At 50.1% G+C, this 14817-nt stretch overlaps 1 protein-coding gene across 1 annotated transcript; it reads right to left on the bottom strand.

Moving 5' to 3' along the window:
• Positions 1 to 2289: 2289 nt before the first annotated feature.
• On the bottom strand, positions 2290 to 13665 carry LOC114807442 (dynein light chain roadblock-type 2-like). Its single transcript, XM_029053360.1, has 4 exons — positions 13546 to 13665; positions 11258 to 11333; positions 6114 to 6281; positions 2290 to 2588 (listed from the first exon to the last, which is right to left on the bottom strand). The coding sequence occupies exons 1-4, from the start codon at positions 13663 to 13665 to the stop codon at positions 2545 to 2547; spliced, it is 408 nt and encodes a 135-aa protein (XP_028909193.1). The 3' UTR covers positions 2290 to 2544.
• Positions 13666 to 14817: the final 1152 nt, after the last annotated feature.

Here is a 14817-nt window from a genome sequence, read left to right as displayed (position 1 = left end):
CTCCAATCTGGCTTCCGTCCCCTCCACTCTACTGAGACTGCTCTCTCAAAGGTCACCCATGACCTCCTTCTTGCTAAATCCAATGGCTCCTACTCTATCCTAATCCTCCTTGACCTCTCAGCTGCCTTTGACACTGTCGACCATCCCCTTCTCCTCCACACCTTATTTCACCTTGGCTTCACGGATTCTGTCCTCTCCCAGTTCTCCTCTTATCTTTCTGGCCGCTCATTCTCGGTCTCCTTTGCGGACTCCTCCTCCCCCTCCCATCCACTAACTGTAGGTGTTCCTCAAGAGTCAGTTCTTGGCCCCCTTCTGTTCTCCATCTATACTCACTCCCTTGGTGAACTCATTCGCTCCGACGGATTCAACTATCATCTCTATGCAGATGACACCCAAATCGACATCTCCTCCCCTGTTCTCTCCTCCTCCCTTCAGGCTCGTATGTCCTCCTGCCTCCAGGACGTCTCCACCGGGATGTCTGCCCGCCACCTAAAACTCAACATGTCCAAAACTGAGCTCCTTATCTTCCCCCCAAAACCCTGTCCTCTTCCTGACTTCCCTGTCACTGTGGATGGCACGACCATCCTTCCCGTCTCACAAGCCCACAACCTTGGTGTCATCCTTGACTCAGCTCTCTCATTCACCCCACACATCCAATCCATCACCAACGCCTGCTGGTCTCACCTTTACAATATCGTCAAGATCTGCCCTTTCCTCTCTGTCCAAACAGCTATCATGCTGGTACAGGCTCTCATAATATCCTGGCTGGATTATTGTGTCAGCCTTTTCTCTGATCTCCCTTCCTCCTGTCTCTCCCCACTCCAGTCTATTCTTCATTCCGCTGCCCAGATCATCTTCCTACAGAAACGCTCTGGGCATGTCACTCCCCTCCTTAAAAACCTCCAGTGGTTGCCTAGCAACCTCCGCACGAAACAAAAACTCCTCACTCTTGGCTTCAAGACTCTCCATCACCTTGCCCCCTCCTACCTCACCTCCCTACTCTCTTTCTACTGCCCACCCCGTACACTCCATTCCTCTGCTGCTCACCTCCTCACTGTCCCCCATTCACGCGTGTCCCCCCGTCGAACTCTGGCCCACTCCTACCGCTGTTCTGGAATGCCCTTCCTCCTCACGTCCACCAAACTATCTCTCTTCCCCTCTTCAAAGCCCTACTGAGAGCTCACTTCCTCCAAGAAGTCTTCCCAGGCTGAGCTACCCCCTTTTCCCTCTGCTCTGCCTCTGCTCCTCCTCCGCCCTCTGCTCCTCTTCCTTCCCTCTCACCTCCCCTCAGCTGAGCCCCCTTTCCCTCTGCTCCTCCCCCCTTCCCCTCAGCACTGTGCTCATTTGTATATTTTTTTATTACCCTATTTATTTTGTTAATGAGATGTACATCCCCTTGATTCCATTGATCATGATAATGTTGTCTTTTTGTTTCATTCTGTTTTGCTCTGCCATCTGTCTCTCCCGATTAGACTGTGAGCCTGTCACTGGGGAGGGATTGTCTCTGTTGCCGAATTGTACAGTCCAAGTGCTTAGTACAGTGCTCTGCACATAGTAAGTGCTCAATAAATACTATTGAATGAACGAATAATTCATTTATATTAATGTTTATCTCCCCCTTTAGATTGTAAGTTCGTTGTGGACAGGGAATGTGTCTATTATATTGTTATACTGCAGTCTCCCAAGCACTCTGTACAGAGCTCTGCATACAATAAGAGTGAAATAAATATGATTGATTGACTAAGAGATGGGGAAGCAATAAGCTGAGAATAGAGGTTATTGTGTCAGGTTCAGTACACATCTTGCTTGATTTCTCCAGAGATATGGTAGGATTTTGGGTGCACTCGGGAAGTGTTACGGCCGAGTGGAATGGGGAAATGCTTACAAATAAAGGTACTGGGTTCGGGATGGCTAGGGGCTATTCGTCATGTACCCTCCTGGGGTGAACGGGCGGCAGCCACTTTCCGCCCTTTCCTGCACTCTCGGCTCACTCTTTATGAGTCTATTCATTTCTACACCAAGGTCACGAAACCCTCTCGTGCAATTGCGAGATAAGAGTCGTTTCTCTGATAAAATTCTGTAACAGTACTAAGAGTTTGGGAGAGGACAATAGAACAGTATAACAGACACATTCCCTGTCTATGGGATTCACAGTGCCAGTCACATTGGACACAAAAACGGTGAGTGTCGTGTCACCTGCAACGTTTGTAACGCCTGGTGCTGTTCTCTCTTCTGCCTCCTTTTGTCTCTCAGGGCCCAGTCAAGGAAAAGCAGAAACACCTTCAGGAAGCAGGTTTCACAAATTCATTTTTATTATGTTAAACATTGAGCGTGGTGATTCACGTCGGATCTTGACGTAGGCATTATACTTTGACGGACCGTGCTTTGAAAATACAATGCTAAACAAAAACTAAGAAACTGTGCTAGAAACAGTTTTGATGAAGACAGGCTGAATATATTGGTAAATTCAGGAAGGAACAATGAAAAATTGAGCATTTTTCAAAGTACGGTTTCATGCGTGTAAGATCTAATCCAGCAGAAGGTCTATTCGTTTAGCTCCTGCAAAACAACTAGAAGCTTTCCCCTATCTGTGGAAAAAATAAGAAAAAAACACTCATTCATCTTCAACTAAAACTCTAACCTTAAAAATACAATGACCCCATTCGTGCTGCTTTTTACCGACACAACAATTCTGGCAGATCTTACTAGGCCTGATTCTCTAAGTCTAGTCACTGTGTGGAGGAGTGACAGTTGCCATAAAGGGTCAGCAGTAATAGTTACTCATTAAGAGCCTACTGTGTACTAAGCACTTAGTACGTGACTGACGGAGACGTCGTCCCGGGCCTCAAAGGGCTGACCCGCTAAGATGATCAGAACTAGTAGATCAATCTAAGGGCCCCTGGGGATGTTCACAGCCTCCTAGCATCTCCCCAAAACTCCTACGCACCCGCTCTGCTGCAGCATGGACAATCTGTACTTCATGAGCAACCTCAGAGGGGGCACGAGAAGGGACAGGAAAGGAAAGGAGTAGGGTGGTCTCCCTTGGTGATTCGGCTGGAGTTCTCTCTCCCCAGTTCCCCACCGTGGGCTGCTCAGAGGAGTTGGTCTCCCTGGCCAAACGAGTCATTCTTTGAGCAGAGCCAGGCAGCACTAGGGCAGCAGGAAGAGAGAGAGATGGTAGTGGTAAGAGCATGTATTAAGCTCCGACTGTGGGCAAAGGCCTGGGGAAATAAATGTCTGACACATATTAAGAATCAGGCACAGTCCCTGGTCCTCAAGGGGCCATTCTTGGCATAGAGAAGCAGTGTGGCTCAGTGGAAAGAGCACGGGCTTTGGAGTCAGAGGTCATGAGTTCGAATCCCGGCTCGGCCACTTGTCAGCTGTGTGACTGTGGGCAAGTCACTTAACTTCTCTGGGCCTCAGTTACCTCATCTGTAAAATGGGGATTAAGACTGTGAGCCCCCATGTGGGACAACCTGATTCCCCTATGTCTACCCCAGCGCTTAGAACAGTGCTCGGCACATAGTAAGCGCTTAACAAATACCAACATTATTATTATTATTATTCTTCATGACGGCATTAAAGTGGTTGAACCAGATTCCACAGGTGAAGACTGAAAGATCACCAAAAATGTGTACCTTGCCCATATTTGAAGCAAAATACCAGGCTCATTAATCGTGCTGGATGCCTTTTAATGGGAAAATACAACACTTATTCATTGAGGGTTCTTTAAAAACACACACTGACCTGGACAGGGATCATGTCTACAGACCCTATTGGATTGGACTTTCTCAAGTGCTTAGTACAGTGGTCTTCCTGCAGTACTTAATAGTTGATGGATTTAAAAATAAATCTTTTTTTAAAGACATTTTCTAAGCGCTTAATATGTGCCAGGCACTGTGCTAAACACTGGGTTATATACAAGATAGTCATGTTAGACAAGTCTCTGTCCCACACACTATTCGCAGTCTTAATCCACATTTTACGGATGAGGTAACTGAGGCACAGAGAAGTCAAGTGATTTGTCCAGGGTCACACAGCGGATGAGTGTCAGAGCTAGGATTAGAACACAGGTCCTCTGACTCCTACGCCCGTGTTCTTTCTTCCAGGCCATGCTGCCTCCTTTTTATTCTCACTTCCTTCTCCTGTGTTGTGTTCAGGAACTTCCAATCTCCATGATGACTGTTCTCTGGACCCCCTGGCGACCCCCCTTCCTCACTTTGTTCAACTTTGCTGACCACTCATATGACCCCACTTAAACTGCACCTCGGCCAGACACGGGTTCAACAGCATCTCTAGACGACGCCCCACCTCTGACCTCACCAACTCTAACTGACCATCATCATTATCAACATCGCCAAAGGTAATTATTGAGCACTTCACGTGGGACAGGATGAGTGGCCCAGAGTGTAGAGGTCACGGATGAGGGGCTGTGGGCAAGGTGATAGGTTAGAAGTCTGTGGTTGGAAAGTCACTTGAATCTGTGACCTTGGGCATTTGATAGTCTCCCTACCCTCAGCCCCGCTGCACTTATGTACATATCTATCAATTATATATTACACATTTTTCATTTCTACGAATGTCTGCCTCCCTGTCTAGACTGTAAGCTCGTTGTGGGCAGGGAAGGTGTCTACCGACTCTGTTTTACTGTACTCTCCCAAGCGCTCAGGACAGCATGCCGCACACAGTACGCCTTCAATAAATACCATGAATGGATTGAATCACTCCCACAGTCCACGTTCCCCATTTCTCGGTTTTCGCAGCTAACCCCAGCTGCTGAAAATTCAGGCACCAGGCTAATTTCTGCCACTTGGCACACATTCTGACTTCTCTTTTTTGGCTCTCTCTCCTTGCACGGCAACTATTTTTTTCCTCTTTCATTGACTCCCATGCCTGCAGTCCCAGATATTGCAAACCTTCAACTCCCTCTTGAAGCCTCCAGTGTTCCCACTGCCTCTCTCCCCTAAGCCCTGATGATCTCACCAACTTCTCTCATGGTAAAATAGAAACCACTATACAGTTTCTCCCTCATTTTCTCACAGCTCTACTACTTCCTCTTCCTCCTTCCCAGGTGACAATCTCTGCTCACAAGGAGCTTACACTCTCATAGGGGAGACAGCCCTGAAAATATTGACAAGCATGGGAATCAGAATAAATGGAAAGTTCGATAATAATATAGTAGTAAATAAACTGTATTTTCCAGGGATTATACCTCGATCACAAGGGCAGAGGATGATTAAAATGAACACAAAATCCTAGAGACAGCCTATGGATTGTTACATCTGGGGTATGAATCATTAGCTGGGTAAACATTTTTGGAAGGGGGGGATTTGAGGAGGACTTTGAAGATGGGAAGGCCTGGCACTTTTCTGGGGGCCGGAGGGAGAAGGGAGCTCTGGGTTTGGGGGAGAGCAGGAGCGAGATGAGAGCACAGGTTGGAGGTGGGCTTGGATGGGCAAAGAGGTAGAGCAGGAAACGTACTGGGTAAGGAGGGCATATAGGCTAACTGGACAGAGCTGGGGGAGAGCCTCGAAGCCAACGGCAGGGAGGTTCACTTGGATGCACAAGGAGATGGGCAACCACGAGAGGGTTGATAAATAACAATACATAAGCACTGTGGTATTTGTCAAGCTCTGAGGATGTGCCAAGCCCTGGGATAGATAGACGATAAACAGATGAGACACAGACCTCATCCCACACACAGGGATCACAGTTCAAGAGGGACCCAATATAAGTATTTCATCCACATTATACACATGAGGAAACTGAGGCTCAGAGGAGGGGAGTGACTTGCCCAGGGACACGAAGCAGGCAAACGGCAGAACTGGGACAAGAACCCGTGCCTACTGGCTCCTAGTCCTGTGCTTGTCCCACTAGGCCCCACTGGTTTTGAGGATGAGACGTGCCAAGCGGGGTTTTAGAGAGATGACCTGGGCAGCAGGGCAGATGGATGGTGTCATTTTAGTGAGATCTCACCTGGCATTTTTGGTTTTCATCAACCTCCATCTTTAAATGGCTGTTCGATATGCTGGGAAACACCAGTTAACTCTTCCCGAATATAGCAGAATGTAACTTCTAATAGTAAGAAAAAGGCGGCTTAAATATCCGATTACCTGGGCTCACTATGATTTCGTATTTCTCGGTTCTAAGTCTAAGAAAAGTCAGGGCATCCTCGGGATCGATCTCTCTCACTGTGCTTTGCGCCGTCCGTGTGAGCAGCTGAAGGTACCCTGCATACTCAACCGATGAATAGCTACATAGGGTTGTTTCCAATGGAATGCCTATAAAAATAAGAGGGATTATGAAAATACTCATTCATTCATTCAATAGTATTTATTGAGCGCTTACTATGTGCAGAGCACTGTACTAAGCGCTTGGGATGAACAAGTCGGCAACAGATAGAGACAGTCCCTGCCGTTTGACGGGCTTACAGTCTAATCGGGGGAGACGGACAGACAAGAACAATGGCAGTAAACAGCGTCAAGGGGAAGAACATCTCGTAAAAACAATGGCAACTAAATAGAATCAAGGCGATGTACAATTCATTAACAAAATAAATAGGGTAACGAAAATATATACAGTTGAGCGGACGGGTACAGTGCTGTGGGGATGGGAAGGGAGAGGTGGAGGAGCAGAGGGAAAAGGGGAAAATGAGGCTTTAGCTGCGGAGAGGTAAAGGGGGGATGGCAGAGGGAGTAGAGGGGGAAGAGGAGCTCAGTCTGGGAAGGCCTCTTGGAGGAGGTGATTTTTAAGTAAGGTTTTGAAGAGGGAAAGAGAATCAGTTTGGCGGAGGTGAGGAGGGAGGGCGTTCCAGGACCGCGGGAGGACGTGACCCAGGGGTCGACGGCGGGATAGGCGAGACCGAGGGACGGCGAGGAGGTGGGCGGCAGAGGAGCGGAGCGTGCGGGGTGGGCGGTAGAAAGAGAGAAGGGAGGAGAGGTAGGAAGGGGCGAGGTGATGGAGAGCCTTGAAGCCTAGAGTGAGGAGTTTTTGTTTGGAGCGGAGGTCGATAGGCAACCACTGGAGTTGTTTAAGAAGGGGAGTGACATGCCCAGATCGTTTCTGCAGGAAGATGAGCCGGGCAGCGGAGTGAAGAATAGACCGGAGCGGGGCGAGAGAGGAGGAAGGGAGGTCAGAGAGAAGGCTGACACAGTAGTCTAGCCGGGATATAACGAGAGCCCGTAATAGTAAGGTAGCCGTTTGGGTGGAGAGGAAAGGGCGGATCTTGGCGATATTGTAGAGGTGAAACCGGCAGGTCTTGGTAACGGATAGGATGTGTGGGGTGAACGAGAGGGACGAGTCAAGGATGACACCGAGATTGCGGGCCTGCGGGACGGGAAGGATGGTCGTGCCATCCACGGTGATGGAGAAGTCTGGGAGCGGACCGGGCTTGGGAGGGAAGATGAGGAGCTCAGTCTTGCTCATGTTGAGTTTTAGGTGGCGGGCAGACATCCAGGTGGAGACGTCCCGGAGGCAGGAGGAGATGCGAGCCTGAAGGGAGGGGGAGAGGACAGGGGCGGAGATGTAGATCTGCGTGTCATCTGCGTAGAGATGGTAGTCAAAGCCGTGAGAGCGAATGAGTTCACCGAGGGAGTGAGTGTAAATGGAGAACAGAAGAGGGCCAAGAACTGACCCTTGAGGAACTCCAACAGTTAAAGGATGGGAGGGGGAGGAGGCTCCAGCGTAGGAGACCGAGAATGATCGGCCAGAGAGGTAAGAGGAGAACCAGGAGAGGACAGAGTCCGTGAAGCCAAGGTGAGATAAGGTATGGAGGAGGAGGGGATGGTCGACAGTGTCAAAGGCAGCAGAGAGGTCAAGGAGGATCAGAATGGAGTAGGAGCCATTGGATTTGGCAAGAAGGAGGTCATGGGTGACCTTAGAGAGAGCAGTCTCGGTAGAGTGGAGGGGACGGAAGCCAGATTGGAGGGGGTCTAGGAGAGAATGGGAGTTAAGGAATTCTAGGCATCGATTGTAGACGACTCGTTCTAAGATTTTGGAAAGGAAGGGTAGTAGGGAGATAGGACGATAACTGGAGGGGGAAGTGGGGTCAAGAGCGGGTTTTTTTAGGATGGGGGAGACGTGGGCGTGTTTGAAGGCAGAGGGGAAGGAGCCCTTGGAGATTGAGTGGTTAAAAATAGAAGTTAAGGAAGGGAGGAGGGCAGGGGCGATGGTTTTAAGAAGGTGAGAGGGAATGGGGTCCGAGGCGCAGGTGGAGGGGGTGGCACTTGCGAGGAGGGAGGAGATCTCCTCTGAGGATACTGCAGGGAAGGATGGGAAAGTAGGGGAGGGGGTTGTTGGGGGGGAGGGGAGAGGATACGAAATATCGATGGGTTGAGGTCATTTGTACATCACTCAAACAATAACAACCCCCCGCAAAGTGAATATTCCAAATTCATTAGCCGCTTCTCTCATGGAATTAGTGCCATATTCATATTTATTTGAAAATGTTTGGCAAGAACTAAAGCTAGATTGTACCAACCTCTAGCTTATCGACTAGTTGGCTTTCATCAGTAATGAACACAAATATTTATTAAGCTCTTACACTTTAGGTGGCACGATGCTCAGCATGAGAGAAAATACCTGGAAATTGACTGAGACCCCAGAAGCCACTTGGATCAGTCATCTAATCAAAATGGCATAAAGTGGTCTATTTGAATGGACATTAAATGGGATGATTCGGGTCCTATTACTTCATATTCAAAGATACAGCCACTGATGGTGAGTTTTTCTCTGTATGTGGGAAGGGGGATGGCAGGGGGTTGGGGGTGCACCTTTTACCGTCCCCTGCTTAACTGGGTTGAGCAATGGGTTCAAAAATAAGGCTGCTCTGACACCGAGGGGGTGGCCAAAGGTCCCTGCGGCCTCTTCAGCAATAGAGAGCCCAATATCGAGCTCCTGGGGGATACAGAACTTGAGTTTAGGGTGGTAGGGTGAGGCGGGGTACCCTCAGCAACTTGATCGGTCCTTGTGGGAGTGGCGATGGGATGATTTGGGCTGTGCACACTCTCTCTCTCCTGGGCGTCTGAGAGCCAAGGCACACGTGTGCACACATGCAGAGAGAGGATGAGCTCCGGGAAGATGGGGAGGTCGAAGCAGCATGAAGTAGTGGAAAGAGCCCGGGCTTGGTAGTCAGAGGTCGAGGGTTCTCATCTCGATTCCTGCCACTTGTCAGCTGTGTGACCTTGGGCAAGTCACTCAACTTCTCTGTGCCTCACTTACCTCATCTGTAAAATGGGGATCAAGACTGTGAGCCCCAACTGGGACTTGTATCTATCCCAGGGCTTAGAACAGTGCATGGTACATAGTAAGTGCTTAACAAATGCCATAGAGAAGCAGCATGGCTCAGTGGAAAGAGCACGGGCTTAGGAACAGGGGTCATGGGTTCTAATCCCAGCTCCGCCACCTGTCAGCTGTGTGATTTTGGGCAAGTCACTTAACTTCTCTGTGCCTCAGTTACCTGATCTGTAAAATGGGGATTAAGACTGTAAGCCCCACATGGGACAACCTGATTACCCTGTATCTACCCCAGCGCTTACAACAGTGCTCGGCACATAGTAAGCACTTAACAAATACCAACATCATTATTATTATTATTGTTACCTACTATATTGTCCCCTCCCAGGCGCTGGGTATGTTGCTCTGCAGAGGGTAAGTACTCAAAAGTACCATTTTTTTAAATAGTATCTGCAAAGCGCTTATACTGTGTCAAGCACTATTCTAAGCGCTGGGGTAGACACAGGTTAATCAGATGGGACACAGTCCCTGTCCCCCATGGGCCTCACAGGTAAGTAGGAGGGAAACTGGGTATTGAATCCCCAATTTACAGTTGAAGAAACTGAGGCACAGAGAAGCTAGGTGACTTGCCTAAAGACATGGCAGGCAAGTGGCAGAGCCGGGATTAGAACCCTGGTCCTCTGGCTCTGACTTCTGGGCCCGTGCTTCATCCACTAGCCCATACTGCTTTCCTGGTGGTTCCCAACTGATGACGTGGTTCAATTCTCAAGTGTGAAGCAGTAAGACCTTAAGAAATGCCACCATGGATAAGACCACTATTCCTTCTAGTTGGGTCGCCAACAGTAGCAACAGGATGCTTGAACAAAGAGTGGGATGACTGACCTCTTCGAACATGTATCCTGATGGTGAGAGGTGTGCCCTCAAACATCTCTCTGCATCTCTGATTTTCCCTCGAGTAACCTAGTATGAATCAAATCAACCCACCAGTGGCAGTTATCGAGCACTTCCTCTGTGCAGAGCCCTGTACTTAGCGCTTGGGATAAAGTGATACAGTTCATAGACACAAAGATGATTTCCCCGCCCTCAACAACCGGGCTTACCATCTAGCGGGAGAGACAGAAGCTGCAGTAAGTTATGGGTGGGGGAAACAATAGAGTTTAAAGATGTGTGCATAATTGCTGTGAGGAGAGGAGGTTCAGGGTGGGCTCAAATCTATAGGTGATGTAGTAGGGGAGAATAATAATAATAATAATAAGGATGGTATTTGTTAAGCACTTACTACGTGCCAGGCACCATACTAAGCCCTGTGGTGGAGAAGAGCAAATCAGGTTGGACACGGTCCTTGTCCCACACAGGACTCACAGTCTCAGAGGTAACTGAGGCACAGAGAAGTGAAATGACTTGACCAAGGTCGCACAGCAGGCAAGTCACGGACAATTAGGGTGTGAGCCCCACGCAGGACGGGGACTGTGTCCAACCCGATTTACTCGTGTCTACCCCAGCGCTTAGAACAGTGTTTGACACACAGTGAGCGCTTAGCAAACACCATAAAAAACTGGAAAATTACTAGAGTGATTCAGGGGTTCTTTTAGGTTCACAAGTTTTTACACTAGGATAAGAAGTCAGTTAATATCTCTCAGCCCAATACCTTCCCCCAAAACTAGTAGGTTATAAACATACCTTTCCTAGATTGAGAAACTGCCATGCAATGTAGTCTATCTTCAAACTCGGGGGCAAAACCAACAGCTGGAGGAAAGAACTACTGTAACACAAACCCTTTTCCCCTTTCTAAAAATGCAAAACATTAAAATTTGGGGATCGGGAATTTATCATATTTAGGTTGGGGAGTAGAAACACTGCTTTCTGCCATGATGCGCAGAGTGTAACCCCGTTACGTTCACAAAATATATACCACAGTCCCTCAGTAACAAGGCATTTTCCAAGTCGAATGTTTTTCTCGAGGCTTGGCACGACGTACGGAGTTACATTTGAGTTCTTTAAAAGCAGGTCAAAATATATTTACCGTAGCGGTCCACAATTAGAATTCCGATAACCCCTTTTTGGCCCCGAATCCTCCTTAGGATTTCATCAGTCTCATCCTACAAGAAATGAAACATCCAACGATGATAATTAATCTCGATGACTGGTTTTTTTTTTAATGAATACTCACTCCCTTTTCTCTAATTGGAGAGAAAAGTGTCTCCTGCAAAGAGATTTCAGTCAGATTCTCCAAAAAACCCACCGTTCAACTTAAGTCGAGGTTACCCAGATATCATCTAAGGGTCCAAAGGTCTGGGGTTGCAGCTTCCGTAAAATCTCACAGAACATCCTATTTACGGTTTGGGAAAAGACCAGCTTTCAATCTCTCGGCTCCTACGAGTCCTCAGAGCGATGGGAAATAGGGAATTTGGCTCTTGAGGAAGTGGAGATGCCATCGTTTGAAAAATCATTTCGGATCATACGTGCTTAACTCTCTCCTCAGGCCCCCTGTTCCTCCTCCCCCCGCCACATCCCTCACCCCCAACGATCAGGCCACCTACTTCAAGAAAATTAACACAATCAGGTCTGAACTCCCCAAAGTCACCCCTCCTCCTTCTCCTTCCCCCCTGCTCCCAACCCTCTCCCCTACTTTCCCATCCTTCCCTACAGTATCCTCAGAGGAGGTCTCCTCCCTCCTGGCAAGTGCCGCCCCCTCCACCTGTGCTTCGGACCCCATTCCCGCTCACCTTATAAAAACCATCGCCCCTTCCCTCCTCCCCTCCTTACCTTCTATCTTTAACTACTGACTCTCCAATGGCTTCTTCCCCTCTGCCTTCAAGCATGCCCATGTCTCCCCCATCCTAAAAAAACCCTCTCTCGACCCCACTTCCCCTTCCAGTTATCATCCTATCACCCTCCTACCCTTCCTTTCCAAACTCCTAGAATGAGTCGCCTACACTCGCTGCCTCGAATTCCTCAACTCCAATTCTCTCCGGGACCCCCTCCAATCTGGCTTCCGTCCCCTCCACTCCACCGAGACTGCTCTCTCAAAGGTCACCCATGACCTCCTTCTTGCCAAATCCAATGGCTCCTACTCTATCCTAATCCTCCTCGACTTCTCAGCTGCCTTTGACACTGTCGAGCATCCCCTTCTCCTCCACCCCTTATCTCACCTTGGCTTCACAGACTCCGTCCTCTCCTGGTTCTCCTCTTATCCTTCTGGCCATTCCTTCTCCATCTCCTTCGCGGGCTCCTGCACCCCCTCCCATCCACTGGGGTTGGGGTTCCTCAAGGGTCAGTTTTTGGCCTTCTTCTGTTCTCCATCTATACTCACTCCCTTGGTGAACTCATTCGCTCCCACGGCTTCAACTATCATCTCTACGTAGATGACACCCAAATCGACATCTCCTCCCCTGTTCTCTCCCCCTCTCTTCAGGCTCGTATCTCCTCCTGCCTCCAGGACGTCTCCACCTGGATGTCTGCCCGCCACCTAAAACTCAACATGTCTAAAACTGAGCTCCTTATCTTCCCCCCAAACCTTGTCCTCTTCCTGACTTCCCCGTCACTGAGGACGGCTCGACCATCCTTCACCTCTCACAGGCCCGCGACCTTGGTGTCATCCTCGACTCTGCTCTCTCATTCACCCCACACATCCAATCCGTCACCAAGATCCACCCTTTCCTCTCCATCCAAATGGCTATCGTGCTGGTACAAGCTCTCATAATATCCTGACTGGATTATTGGGTCAGCCTCCTCTCAGATCTCCCTTCCTCCTGTCTCTCCCCACTCCAGTCTCGATAAATACGATTGAATGAATGTGGGTATCTCTCTGACTAGATGAAGGCTCACACCGACTCTGCGTGCTTCTCCGTGTGTCGAGCCTCATCCCCGCGTGTTGGAGGAGTGTGTTCCTCTTACCTGCCCGGTCCGTCACTGACCGAAGGGAGTTAAAGAAAGCAAGCTCGGTTAATCGCAGTTTAGCCCACCGGCTTCCCCGGGTAGATCAAAATCCGTCCCCCTTCAACGGTCATAGAGAAAGCCACCGGACGTCGGATCTTCGAACTGGGGGATGCTGACAGCTCAGGGGCCTGGGGGCGCCTTCTTTCGGCCCACCCTGCTGTGCGGGACCCACTGGCCCTCAATGGCAGAGAGGGCGTCGGCCGCTCGCCCGTTAAGACACCCTGGACGAGTCGCCGCACTTGTCTGGGCCTCAGTTTCCTCTTTCCGCTTAAGTGGGGAGCGACCCCTGAGGCCGCCGCCCGCCCCCCTCCCCCCGTCCCCTCCCTCCCAGGCAGGGTGGGGGTCCGGCGAGGCTGGGGGGGCAGACTTTACCGTGGCGGAGGGGACCGGAGCCGGCGGGGCCTGGGCCTCCATCCTCAGCTGCGGGATCCGAGGGGGCGGGAGGCGGCTGCTGGTTGCTAGGTGACGGGGCGATGACGTCACCCGGGGCATGCGGCCGTTGGGGGGCGCGCGTGGGGGCGGGGGGCGCGCGCCGGGGAGCGGCCGGGCTCGGGTGCGGGGTGGGACGGTCCGGTCTGGGCGGGAGGAGCCTCCCCCTTCCCCGGGAGCCTTTTCGGGAGACTCCCTGCCCTGCGGGCGGGGACCCCGCCGCACCCTCCGTCCTCTCCTTCTCCTCCTCCTCCTCCTCTCTCTCTTACACACTCTTTCCCTTCCTGCCCTTCTTTCTCTCCCCGGTTGCAACAGCTGTTTATGCGGGCTTGCTACCGCTATGGTACCAAACTGAAAATAAATGACATAACTACCCTTTTCCCCCCTCCAAAGACGAGTCACCTGGAGAGTGTAAACTTTCCCAAAGTGTTCACTTTTGCCTAAGGGTGGCACCTGGGAGTGGGCTGCCTCAGGTGCGCCAAGACTAAAGAATCAGGTGCCGGCATCATCTGCTCACTGACCGGAACCGGAGGTTTCTTTGGTTTTCCTTCTTTTAATGGCATTTGTTAGTTGCTTACTGTGTGCCAGTCACTGTGCTACTCACTGGAGTAGATATAGTAATGATGATGATGATGATGATGATGACGGTATCTGTTCAGCGCTTCCTATGTGCCAAGCGCTGTTCTGAGCGCTGGGGTAGATACAAGGTAAGCAGGTTGTCCCACGTGGGGCTCATGGTCTTCATCCCCATTTGACAGATGAGGTCACTGAGGCCCAGGAAAGTGAAGCGACTTGCCCAAAGTCATGTAGCTGATGCGTGGCGGTCACTTGGGCAAGTCACTTAACTTCTCTGGGCCCTGGTTACCTCATTTGTAAAATGGGGATTGAGACTGTGAGCCCCACGTGGGACGACCTGATTACCTCGTATCTACCCCCGTGCTTAGAACAGTGCTTAGCACATAGTAAACGCTTCACAAATGCCATTATTATTATTATTGCTCCGGAAGGGGGACTGGACCAGAGGGAAGAAACTTCTTCTCGTAGCACCCACTGCCAGCAACTACATTTTCCCGAAGCCAGAGGTCCCCATTTCCCTCAATCATGGGCATGACTCCCATGCCCATTGCCATCACCGGCTGTTTCAGATGTTTAGCTCCCTCCTCAAGCATCCTGTCCCCCTGCCTCCCTCATCTCTTGACCCTAATGGCCAGGTAC

Source organism: Ornithorhynchus anatinus, chromosome X2, assembly GCF_004115215.2.
Source record: "Ornithorhynchus anatinus isolate Pmale09 chromosome X2, mOrnAna1.pri.v4, whole genome shotgun sequence".
Classification (NCBI taxonomy): Eukaryota; Metazoa; Chordata; class Mammalia; order Monotremata; family Ornithorhynchidae; genus Ornithorhynchus; species Ornithorhynchus anatinus.
The sequence above is the reverse complement of the archived record's forward strand: the minus strand, read 5'-3'. Positions and strand labels throughout refer to the sequence as shown.